General features: G+C 34.2%; 1 protein-coding gene across 2 annotated transcripts in view; it reads left to right on the top strand.

Annotated features, from left to right (window-relative positions):
- MYEF2 (myelin expression factor 2) overlaps positions 1-13,587 on the top strand; it is a 38,134-nt gene that overhangs the window by 17,540 nt on the left and 7,007 nt on the right. Inside the window, exons 10-16 of one of the 2 annotated variants that reach the window (XM_087821666.1) lie at positions 1,484-1,585; positions 3,280-3,330; positions 3,624-3,692; positions 3,997-4,095; positions 4,380-4,451; positions 6,221-6,429; positions 6,509-6,560. In XM_087821666.1, the coding sequence (XP_087677792.1) occupies positions 1,484-1,585; positions 3,280-3,330; positions 3,624-3,692; positions 3,997-4,095; positions 4,380-4,451; positions 6,221-6,429; positions 6,509-6,560 (654 nt within the window). The remainder of the gene's footprint in view (positions 1-1,483; positions 1,586-3,279; positions 3,331-3,623; positions 3,693-3,996; positions 4,096-4,379; positions 4,452-6,220; positions 6,430-6,508; positions 6,561-13,587) is intronic. The other variant, XM_087821667.1, reaches the window with a different exon arrangement.

Consider the following 13,587-nt stretch of genomic DNA (forward strand, 5'->3'; position numbering starts at 1 on the left):
GTCAACGCTCAACCACTGAGCCACACCCGGCTGGGCCAGGGTGTCATCTTTCAAGATCCTGGCTTTATGTAGGATCTCCCAATTTACTTTTCAACTATTAATACTTTAGATAAAAACTAAATCCTCTATTACATTTATACTTACTTTATATTATGTTTTATGTAAATGTTTTTATGTACTCTTATTGACATATGTAAATTCATAGACTTTGACAGAATCAATTTGTTATAGTTATGTTAATTGTTATTAACCTACCCATATTTTTTTCTCTTTCCCTCCTTTCATTTGCTCAAATTGTAACTTGGCAAGTGGGAGCTACCTCATTTCCTATGCCTCTGACACTACTATTTGACTTTTTGGTTAAAAACAGAATTTCCCAGAACCATGAAGATTTTTTTAGTTGAATACATGGAATTGACCTGCTTTCAAAGAGGCCTAGTTCGTTTTAGTGAAGAATGATATCAGAGATGAAAATATGAGTGCTTAGGTGTAGACATGAGCATTGCTGATGTTCAGATTTACAGTTGCTTTCAGTTGGACCATTTTTAGGGACTAAGCTGAAAAAAGATTTCCTTTACTAGGTCACATTGATCTTTCTAATTTAACACAACATACTTCTGTACTCTACCTTTTAAAATACATATATCTATGTATCTATCTATCTATCTATCTATGCGCACACACACACACACACACACACATATATAAAGTATATGGTTTTCTCAGCCCCTAATCGCTACATTAACTAGTAAGAACTTTAAAAGTAGAACAAAACAGTTCTTACTTAAATATCAATTAGTTCTGTCTTTAAGGCCATCAAATCCTCTTCTTAAAGTCTATTTTCAATTAATTTAATTCATTTCTTTTAAGAGAAGTAGTAAACAGAATATTGGATTTAGAGACAGAAAACTTAAATCTAGTCTTAACCACTTAGCTAGATGACATTGTGGAAGTAACTTAAAGTCTCAAAAATTACGTCGTCTATGGATAATAGATGTAAAAACATTTAAGGTACCATATAAATATAAAAAACATGTCAGTGATAAAACTAGGTAATGGAACATTTGCTTTATTCAATATTTTCATGGTAGCTGACTTTTTAGTTTGATTTGAACCATTAACGTAATCCTTGGATTTTAAGTGGTTCTACAAATGCAAAAAAGTCCCATTTTCAGGTATGTATGCCACATAGAAGGTGATACAATATTCAAAATCCTTTTAGTATTTTATTAGTCCTTTTCAATATGCCTTTAATTGGGATATAAAATGGACCGCCTTTATAAAACACTTCTCATTATTTATAAATGATATTATAGTGAGTGTGCAGAGTGCTGCATTCCAATGAAAACAAGAACCAGTGGTCTTATTTATAAATTTGTGGAATTTATAGATAGTACTACAGGCTTATAGCTTTTTAAAAAAATTGTAGTGCCAGTTAGTAAATCATATATGTGCTGGTAATATTCTTATATTTGTGTTTCAGGTGGTCTTGGAGGCATTGGAATGGGACTTGGTCCAGGTGGACAGCCTATTAGTGCCAGTCAGTTGAATATAGGTGGTGTAATGGGAAATTTAGGTCCAAGTGGTGAGTATTCTTTCTTATTTCTTTTTAAGAGATACATTTGCTAAGTCATAAAGCTCACATTTACTAGTTAGTAATAATGTTTAAAGGACTGTATTTTATAGTTGGATATTTAGGATGTCACTTCAGTTTGGAAAAGGAATGAAACCTTGGGGAGCAAAGGACATGAAAGAAGATGGGCAGATGTCAGGAGGTTTTCTCTTAGATCAACTGTGCTGTAGCTAGCCTTTTAGCACTGTGGATTTTTGAATTGGTTTTAAAAGGCAAAAGGCAAATGTTCAACATAGTGCCTTGTGGAATGGCTGAAAGGCTATCATATCATAAAGAGTTTAAATTTGTATATCTAGTTGGGTAGGTAGCTTTTTAGATAGTATTTGGCTCTTCACCTGGACTAACTTACAGTTTATTTTTGAAGATTGGTTTTTAAACTTTTTTAAACTTAAAATTTGTTGAAGGCTCCAAAGTTCTTTTGTGTGTATGATTATATTTATCAATATTTACTATCTTAGAAATTAAAACATATTTATAAATTTATTTTAAAATAATTATAAACTCATTATGTTAACATAAATATACTTTAAAAAAAGATTTTTTATTGATTTTTAGAGAGAAAGGAAGGGAGGAGGGAGAGAGAGAACCATCAATATTAGAGCGAAACATTGATCAGCTGGCTCCTGCACACTCTCTACCCAGGATTGAGCCTGTAACTTGGGCCATGTGTCCTGACGGGAATTGAACCAGCAACTCCTCGGTGCATGGGATGATGTCCAACTAACTGAACCACACTGGGCAGGGCCATAAATATACTTTTTTAAGAAAATAAATTATATTTTCCAATACAAAAGAATTAGTGACAAAAGTGGCATTATTTTACCTTTTTGTACATCTCTTTAATGTTGGGCTTAATATAAGACAGCAATGCTATTGTATTTTCTGCATTTAATTTGTTACACTATCTTACATTATATAGTAGTTTTTGGGAAATTCCACATTATACTCATGAGAGAATGAGAGTAAAACAATCAAATAATATCTTAGTATGAATGAAATAGTTTTGACCTATTAGACCCCCAAGGGTCCCCAGACCATACTTTGAGAACTGCTATTTTAATTGATAGACTAATAAATGCTATCAGATTCCTTTTTTTTTTTTTGAGATGCTATAGCTACCCTTTAAATTATGAGGGTAGTTATGGTAATCATTCTGATCCAAACAGATGGGATTTCTTCCTTACTCTTAAACCTTCCACCCTCCTAAATACATACTATTTTTATTCTTTAATTTTTAATGCTCCCTTAGCTGTCATGTGTAGAGGAGTGCTTAACTTTCTGACCTGATGTGTAACTCTGCTACAGTGTTAACTCTGTGTTTGTCTAAAAAAATAAAATCAGTGATAGTGATATTTTTTTGTCCTGAAAAAAAAAAAAAAAAAAATCATCCTAGATATTTTCTAACTGAATGTGTGACCAGTGAATTTTGTTTTCTTGTCTAATAAATATTCAAAGAAGCCTTTTTGAAGACATGATTAGACAACTGCGGCACAGCACTTTAAACCATCCCACCTGTACCCTGCTGCTTCTCTTAGTGTTCCATTGTGACTAAACCAGTGTTATCTATTTTTGCTGTATTGCATTATGTCATTCTTAGTCATGAAAATAAGATTTACTGAAAGTACATTCTGTGTATTTTATTTGAGGTATGGGAATGGATGGTCCAGGTTTTGGAGGAATGAATAGAATTGGAGGTGGTATGTATAAACACTTGTTTTTCATACGTACCCATTACCATTTTTAGTAAATAAGGAACTGTGTTGAGAATTCCAAGGGGGAAAAAGTCATGGTTTATTGCTGGCTCACTCCCTAAAGGCTGCTAGCAGAAACTGAGCCCAGTACATACTTAAGGGACATGGAAGGTGATGTGTTAAGCAGCTGCACAAGGTAGGGTAGATGAAGAGCTTAGTGGTGAGACTTAACATTTACAAATGTACCTTTCAGCTATATGACTGACAGTCAAATCTCAAAATTAATTTTTATTCCATAGGAATTGGGTTTGGTGGTCTGGAAGCAATGAATAGCATGGGAGGATTTGGAGGAGTTGGCCGAATGGGAGGTAAGTAAATGTATGTAGTGGGATGTATATGCTACATTTAGTTTAACTTATATTTAAAATGTTCCCCCCTACTTAGAATTGGGTACTATAGCTGTCTTCAGAGGGCATATGTGGGCATTTGGTAATAGGGACAGGCGTGGTGAAACAGGATATATGTGGTATGTGAGGTAGTAAGTTGGCTAAATCACTGACCTTTTTTATATTTGTGACTTTTGCTGTCTCTTTAGTTTCATTATGTTCCTAAATGGATTACTGTGTATTGATATACTTGAAAAAGGGTTAATTTGTTGCATAATTTTTTCAGAGCTATACCGTGGTGCAATGACCAGCAGCATGGAGAGAGATTTTGGACGTGGTGATATTGGAATAAATCGAGGCTTTGGAGATTCCTTTGGTAGACTTGGTAGGCTGGCTGAATATGTCTTTTCGCAGATTATATTTTTCAAAGTTTATTTCTCTTTTTGTGTGAAAACTTGGAAATATATGTTTCACACAATTTGTTACTAGAAAAACACTATGGATTTTAATGTACTAGCTCTCTTTTTTAGTATCTTACATATTTGAACCCTATTTCTAGAAGACTATACTTTTCAGTTACTGTACATCTTCTGAGAGCATAGTACCTTGGGACTTTTAAAATATGATTATTTAAATTAATTAGTATATTATCTTTCCATCCTTGTTTAGGCAGTGCAATGATTGGAGGGTTTGCAGGAAGAATAGGAGCTTCTAACATGGGTCCAGTAGGATCTGGAATAAGTAGGTTTAAATTTTACTAGAATTTATTCAGTAATATTGTGTGCTTGCAAAAGGCTTTGCAAGAGTAGTTATTGTAGTATAGTAATACTTTGCTCTTATATGTTAATAATGTCTTGTTATAATTTAGAGAAACTTTGATAGTTATTGAACTTTTCTGTTTGATCACTGAAATTTCTAAAGTAACCGAAGTTTACTTCTTTGATATTTCTAAACTAACACCAGAGTATGTGTTAACTATAAGCCAACCCAAGAATCTCCTTTCCACCTAAGAGGTCTGGGGATTTCTCTGATCTTGTGCCAAGAACAACTTTTGCTTTAGCACCAACTTAGATTCCTTGTTTATTCTCTACAACTGCTGCTGATTACTAGATTATTTCATCTGCGAATACCGTTTTTGTCTTTTGGAAGACACAGGTGAATTTCCCCAGATATAACTCTTCCAAAGAGACCTCCTTTGAAGTTGAGGGATAAGGTTGAAAGAGATGCTTATTTTCTCTCCTCTTAAACCTTCCATGTGGTAGAATCAGGAGTAGTTGAAATGGTGGGGAGTACTGAATCGCTTCCATCTGTTTCCACTACCACATTTTAGGCCTTATCTTAAGGCTTAACACATGGCTGAGTTTTTTTACCTCTGTTGCTTACTGGACCATGTCTCTAGAGCTCTCCATACTTTATAGACTTCCTTTAATTGATTGAAATCTCACAAATAGGAGACAGTCTATTTGAACTGTGCTAAGAGTGAATGCAAAAATCCTGTCAGCTGAAGCTACCTGCTTCTGTTGTCCCTTGCTTCTCATTTTATTCCTTCTTGTCGTCATCTTTTCAGCCTTGGCCATTTTCCTATTATTGGTAACTTCCCTACCTTCCCTCTTTCACCTCAGTGTTTACACTCTGTTTCCCTGATTTTGTATTTGTTATTCACAGAAAGCCAATTGGAGGGTGATGTTAATTTTTAGAATTTCTGTGTGTGAGCATTTTAGGTATGAGAAAAAGGGATACGTTTTGAGAATGAGTAGGACTGGAATAGTTAAAGGGGAGGGACTCAGTGCATAAGAATGAAGTAGATATGTGCTCTGAGCTCAATTCTCAAGCTCTGGCTGAAGGGGTGTGATTTCATTTTTTATTGTTACCTCCACAAGTTTTATATAACATTGACATTAAAATTTATGTATTTCTGTGGTTATTGAAAATTGAATTGATGCAAAAAAAGAAATTATATGTGACACAGACGATACTGAGGTGAAAGGGAAGCTAGAAAAAGAATACTAGGTAGGAGAGTATGATGAGAGCAACAGTTGATGTGTTGGAGTTGTAATAATTCAAATTTGCCCCATATATTTTTGTTTTAGCAATTATTAAACTTGGTGTATTATTGGAAAATAAAAGGATAAATACTGTAACATTAATGGATAAAGTAATTGGTAGAAAATTTACATAACTTACATATGATGAGTTTTATGATCAAGTGTAATTTTATAGAAATATATGTATATAATGTATTACATAGTGGCTAAAATTAACAAATTCAATTAGCCATTAACATTCAACTAACCAAATGTGTACCAAATTAAATTCTGTTCTTTGGAAGATTGTTATATTGTGCATATGAAAATAATTTTATGCTTACATATTATCTAATACATAAATGAATTAATTTTTCTCTCCCTTTCTTTCTCAAAAATGATTCATTCCCTCTTCTTCCTTCTCCTTCTGTTTTTAAAACAAAATACCAAACTTCCAAATCCTCTCGTCCCTTCCTGAAAATCCAGGTGGTGGAATGGGTGGCATGAACAGTGTGACTGGAGGAATGGGGATGGGACTGGATCGGATGAGTTCCAGCTTTGATAGAATGGGACCAGGTATAGGAGCTATACTGGAAAGAAGCATCGATATGGATCGAGGATTTTTATCGGGCCCGATGGGAAGCGGAATGAGAGACAGAATAGGCTCCAAAGGCAACCAGATATTTGTCAGAAATGTAAGCAACTAAATGTAAAGGATACTTAAAATTATTTTTTGCCTTGTATATCTGTTACTAATACCTTTTTTCATTCTAGCTGCCTTTTGACTTGACTTGGCAGAAACTAAAAGAAAAATTCAGTCAGTGTGGTAAGTATGCCAATGACTGCAGATATGTTGATCGTGATTATGGAGGAAAAATTTATTTTAAACTTTTGAAGACTGTGTTTAGATCTTTGTCCAGATGCTTATTCCTGGGTAATCTAATTTCATTTCAAATAAATGAATTATTTTGCTTTACTCAGACTTAGAGCAGTGCAAATTACTACTAAATAACATGATTTAGAGTAGAGCTTGTCATTGTCTCCTGTGGATAAAGAAAATGCTTGGTTTATTACCTGATTATTATTGGTTTATTACTAAAAGGTTATTATATCATAATTGTTCACATTTAAAAAGATTCCTTTTCTTGTAGGAAATACTAATAAATGGTATATTTATTTCCTTGTTTATAGTATAGTGTAGTACATTGTCAGCATGACCCAATGAAATGCTGTGACATCTAAATGATATGGAGTTAATAGATGACCCATTCTACGTACCTCATTGCCTACACAGCACAGGAAATTTATCTAATAGCATAGAACCCAGTCCTGCCTGGAACTTCTTAGACATAGGTACATTCTGGTGGTCTTTCTCATTCTTTTATAAACTGTTCTTCGCTATAGTGATACTACCTATCTAACATTAATACGTTCATTAGGTCTGTAGAAGATTAGGTGGGTTAATACTTTTAAAAGAAGGCCTTTTTTTTTGTTGGTGATGAGAGAATTAGTGTGAGTGGAACAAACTAACAAATTTTCCTGCTAGTGTTTTTCTGCTATTGGGTGGTGTCCTAGAGACTTTAATTACAATAGTAAGCTATATAAGTGGCTTATAATGATGAAAACGGGCTAAAAATGGTACATTCAGCCTTTGAGAGTTAATAAAAAGTTAAAAGTATTTGGAATATATCTTTAACTTTTTGAGATCATGAAGGGGATAAGTTTAATGTTCTCCCACAAAAGTAGCCTTTGTAGCCACTTATCACAAAGTGATAGATCTCTTGTGATCAAAGTGCTCACTGTGGAATCTATTTTCTACTGTGTTCTCAGAGTACTTCATACCTAACTCTAGTGTGATAATCTGTTCACATGTTTTCTTCCCTCCTAGATGGAGGCTCTTGAGGATAAGAACTGTCTTTATCTCAGCACCTTTCATTGCCTTGATACATATAGTAAAAGTTTATTAAGTGTTTTTGAGATTTTTATTTATTTAGTTATTCATTAAATCTAATACTATATTTTTGGCAGTTTGTTGTCATGAGTATTTGAAAGGCGAACAAAGTAAGATATTATCTCCACCCTTAAAGAGCATTCAGTGTGAGTATATCTAGGATGTTCTTTTGGCCTCTTTTTTGATCATCTTTTTAAAATATTTTATTCAAAGAAGAGAAACTAAACTTTCTTTTTTATAACAAAAAATATATTGAAAACGAGTAAACAGTCATCACTAAAAGAAAGCAGAATTTTATAAACTTGTTTTGGGGTGTTGGTAGTCTTTGTAGGAGTAAGATCTCAGAATGAGTAAGCAGCATCTAGCCATGAGTTTTATAGATTAAAGAGGAATGAATATACTTGGACTTTAACTGAAGTATATCAAATGAGGAGCAATGACAGCAAGTATAGATAATCTCTGGTGTAGTTTCAGTGGAAAAAAAAATCCCCAGATGAGATATGACTATTTTAAAAAGTAGAAATGAAACAAGATAAAGAACAAAGTAGAGCATACAAACGACATTAATCAAAATCCAACACCCCACGGACAATGGTGGGGAGAGTGACTGGGGAGGGGGAAGGAACAGAGGGGAAAGGGTCATTGGGGAGAAACAGGGACATCTGTAATACTTTAAACAAAAATAAAAATTATTAAAAAAAATCCAACACCCATTTTTGATACTCAGCAAAGTGGGAATAAATGTTTCATACCTCAACATAATAAAGGCCAAATATGACAAACCTACAGCTAACATCATACTCAATGGGCAAAAACTAAAAGGGTTTTCCTTAACAGGAAAAAGACAGGGTTGTCCACTTTCACCACTCTTATTCAACATAGTACTGGAAGTTTTAGCCACAACAATCAGACAAGAAGAAAAAATAAAAGGCATCCAAATTGGAAAGGAGGAAGTGAAACTGTCATTATTCATAGATAACATGATATTGTATATAAAAAACCCTACAGACACCGCCAAAAAACTAAGAGATTTAACAGATGAATTCACCCAAGTAGCAGGATACAAAATTAACATCCATAAATTGATGGCATTTTTATACACCAATAATGAACTCTCAGAAGCTTAAAAAACAGTCCCATTTACCATTGCAACAACAAAAGATATGATACCTACGAATAAACTTAACCAAGGAGGTAAAAGACCTGTACCTAGAAAACTATAGAACATTGAAAAAAGAAATAGTGGAAGATACAAACAAGTGGAAGAATATACCATGTTCATCATTAGAATGTCCATACTACCCAAAGCAATCTATAGATTCAAGGCAATTCCTATTAAAATATCAATGACATATTTCACAGATCTAGAACAATTACTCCAGAAATTTATATGGAACCAAGAAAGGCCCTGGATAGCCTCAGCAAATTTTGAGAAAGAAGAACAAAGTAGGTGGGATCACAATACTGGATATCAAATTATACTACAAAGCCATTGTAACCAAAACAGCCTGGTAATGGCCCAAGAACGGGCATGTAGATCAATGGAACAGAACAGAGAACCCAGAAATAGACCCATGTCATTATGGTCAGTTAATATTTGACAAAGGAGGCAAGAGCATACAATGGAGTAAAAGGTAGTCTCTTCAAAAAATGGTGTTGGGAAAATTGGACAGGTACATGCAAAAAAATGAAACTAGACCACCAACTTACACTATATACAAGAATAAACTCAAAATGGGTAAAAACTTACATGTAAGTCATGGAAACATAAAAATCCTACAAGAAACAATAGGCAGCAAAATCTTAACCCTGGCTTGTGTTGCTAAGTGGTTAGAGCATCAGTCTAAGCACCAAAGGTCAAAGGTTGATTCCTGGTCCAGGGCATGGGCCTGGGTTGCAGGTTTAATCCCTGCTCAGGTCATGGTGCGTTCAGGAGGCAACCAATCTATGTGTGTGTCTCATGTTGATGTTTTTTTCTCTCTCTTTCCTCCCCTTCTCCCTTCCACTCTTCCTAAAAATCAATGGAAAAAAATATTCTCGGTTGAGGATTAACAACAACAAAAAAATCTCAGACATCTCTCATAGCAATATGTTTGCTTATACATCTCCTAGGGCAAGGGAAATGAAGGAGAAAGTAAACAGATGGGACTACATCAAAATAAAAAGCTTCAAAGAAACCATCAACAAAATGAAAAGGGATCTCACTGTATGGGAGAACATATTTGCAAATGCTACATCTGATAAGTGGTTAATTTCCAAAATATATTAATAACTGATACAACTTAACAAAAGGAAGACAAATAATCCAATTAAAAAATGGGCAAATGACCTAAATAGAGAGTCCCCCAAAGAAGAGAGACAGGTGGCCAAGAGACATATGAAAAAATGCTCAAAATCACTAATCATCAGAGATACGCAAATTAAAACGAAAATGAGGTATCACCTCACACCTGCCTGAATGGGTACCATCAACACATCAAATGACAAGTGCTGGTGAGGCTGTGGAGAAAATGGAACCCTTGTAAACTGCTGGTGGGAATGTAGACTGGTGCAGCCACTATGGAAAACAGTATGGGTTTCCTCAAAAAATAAAAATGGAACTGCCATTTGACCCAGTGATCTCACTTCTAAGAATATATCCTAAGAATCCCAAAACACCAATGAGAAAGGATATATGCACCCCGATGTTCATAGCAGCACTGTTTATAATAGCTAAGATCTGGAAACATCCCAAGTGCCTATCAGTAGATGAGTGGATAAAAAAGCTGTGGTTCATTTACCAAATGGAACACTATGCAGCTGTGAAAAGGGAGGACCTCTTACCCTTTGGGACAGCATGGATGGAACTGGAGAGTATTGTGCTAAGCGAAATAAGCCAGTCAGTGGAAGACAAGTATCATGTGATCTCACTTATATGTGGAATCTAATGAACAAAATAAACTAACAAAGTAGACCCAGGGACATGGAAGGATGGAACAAACTGACAAATCTCAGAGCAAAAGGGGTGGGGGAGCAGGAAGAGATTAACCAGAGAACTTATATGCATAACCCATGGACACAGACAATAGTGTGGTGAATGCCTGGGGTGGGGTTGGAGCCAGGTAGAAGGGGGTCAATGGGGAGGAAAAGGGGAAATCTGTAATACTTTAAACATAAATTTTTTAAAAACGTGACCAGTGTTGAGTTGACTGTTCTTTATCTTTTGTAGGCAGATTTCCTTTATGTCAAGTGTGAGCAAGGCTTGCAGCAAATTTGAAGGGTTTTTGGTGGTCTTCTAGCTGGAGTGGTATTGTTTTGACCAAAGGACATCAACAATTCAGTGACATTTTCTGAAAGGAAAATTGATATCCAAATCTACATTTAAAAAAGTTGTACAGCATTTTAGCCAATAAAAAAGCAGTTAAATTATTATACTTTACTTTGTAATTTTATTTCTATTCTTATGTCCCTTTTTGATCAGTCTATAGTTACATCATGAAAGTAATGATTTTTGTTTTTCTTCCCAATTCTAATTGTAAAAGCTTCTGATGTTTAGATTTATATTAAGGCAATACCATACTTAAATAATTTCCTATCATCATTCTGTTTTTAATCTTGAACTGTATTGATGGGAAAGAAAAAAAGTTATATAGTAATACAGAATTAAGTGTCCAGCTGTTGTCAACTGGAAATTGCCTGGTTTGTATGAACTGAACCATCCATTTGTCTGCCACATCACTTTGTTTTTCAAATCTTAAGAATTTTTCTTTCTTAGTATGGAAGTTTCTTTTTAACCTGCTTCAAGCCAGCAATGGACTCTTGCAGTAAAAGGCAGTTTTTTGTTATTTTTTTTTCTCCTGAGCCCAAGGTGCATGAGTATATTCTCTTGGTTGCTTCCTAGTAAGAGTCTAGTGGTACTCCATGCATCTCCCCCAGACATTATCTGCCAGTAAATGGCACACCAGCAAGCCCTCTGCTTAGTAAATTTCTATAGTGGTTAATTGTCCTTGATGGAACAATTACAAAGGCTAAGAATTATTGTATCATGGATTATGTTACCCTCAATACAACCAACATTTCCTTAGCCCTTATAATTCAGAAAAAACGGTGTTCACATATCCCCAAGTATAAAAAGATGAGTAATAAGTATAGTAAAATACTGCCTTATGTAATTCCTCAGTGACATGCATTTTTAAGAAGGCTGAGTAAATAAACTGACCCATTCAGAGTTGGACCCTACATTAGTTCAGGTTGTACCAATGAAGCCAAAAGGGTATAGTCTTTAAATTTGCTCCATTTCTGTCTATCCACTTTAACTGTTCTCTGGTCTCCTGGCTTAGTGTGATTCAGGGCCATACCACTTTAGAACTGCAGTGCCTGTTCTTAACTATTACTGCTGTATGTTGTAAACAAATACAGCTTTTTTCCACAGATTTCTATTATGTAGTTTTCTACCTGAGTATGCTTGTTAATTTCACAGAAAATGTGGACTTGATAGATTTTATTTACTAAAAGCATATGCTGCTTCAAGCATGAATAGTGGGCTTTGACTCTGGAAGAACTTAACAGTAAAAATAATACAGTGACAGTAAGCATAGTATATGAAGAACACTTATTGATAGTCACTTTTTACTTGTAAGAAACACTAAAACTTTGTTTTTTTGGTCCCTTATGTCATAATTATTTCTTGTAGAGTATCTGATTTTGCTGTTTTTTTCTCTCCTGTGGTTATGTTATGGCTTGGCTTTGAAAGTAGATTTCATTGAATCAAATATTTATTTATGTTTTCATTTGGTCTACTTTGAGATATGCTTTTATATAAGCATTTCCCAAAGTAAACACTACAAGTTAATAGGCTAGGTAAATAAAGTAGAAAGTTTTCTTTTACTTCAGGATAAGTCATTTTTATAACTAGTAAATGTAAAAGCAATATGTTTGATGATTCTGTGGTACCGATTTCTCATTGCATACTATTCTATATTGTTGCTAAAGTAGTTCTGTTTTTGTTTTTCTTGGACTCATACAAGATGTTTGTAGATATTTAAGTCATTTAAGAAAAGTCCTCAGAGAATAAAAAACCAGAGAGGTCTGATTTTATTTAGTTATTCGAAACTAAATTTTTTCTCCTTAAATACTTAAGAAAATATCTCAATTGATGTTTTTATGGGATTAAGAAGAAACTTAGCAAACATATAACTCTTTATGTTTCTGTGCCTACTGGGATTTATGCAACAATCTAACAGCACAAGTATGTCTAGGCCACTCTCTCTGTAGCCTGAACGTCCAAACTGGAAGAAGTTTGGAGTATCTTTGCTAAGAGACCATGCGAGGTCAGTAGTTTGGGGGTCTGAGTGATGATCCCTAAACCAAGAGACAGAATTTAAGAGGAGGAATAAAAGAGAAACTAGTCCTGAAAGGTTGAGACAGATTTTGCAAGAGATAATTACATATTTTCCTTTGAAGTTTTAAAAATTTCTTGCTTGAATGAACCTTGCTATTGCTAATAAACCTATGGTGGGATACTTAATGTTAAGAAAAACCCTAAATTTTTAGGTAAAATTAGAATGAGGGCAAACCTTTAACCTTAAAAACCCTTGAAAATTATCCACAGTCCCCTTTAAAATCAATGTAAAGTGTTGCCACTTACCAAGGTATACTCCTTTAATTAAACTTGCTTTTTTTCAGGTCTCAGCATTCAAGATATTAAGATGGCTCTGGAAATTCCTCTGTATCTATTTTAAAGTTTGTTTTTAAAATAAGTTTTCCAGTTTCATTTTATGATGTTTATTAGAAAATGTGATTTCGTGTGTGTGTGTGTGTGTGTGTGTGTGTTTAACCAGTTGTAGGGTAAATATTGTTTGGGTCTGCTTTAACCATTATAATATAGCTTTTTTGAGGATTATTCTGTTTTGTAACTTTTTAG

The sequence above is a fragment of the Miniopterus natalensis genome, chromosome 1 (genome assembly GCF_054644295.1).
Source record: "Miniopterus natalensis isolate mMinNat1 chromosome 1, mMinNat1.hap1, whole genome shotgun sequence".
NCBI lineage: Eukaryota > Metazoa > Chordata > Mammalia > Chiroptera > Miniopteridae > Miniopterus > Miniopterus natalensis.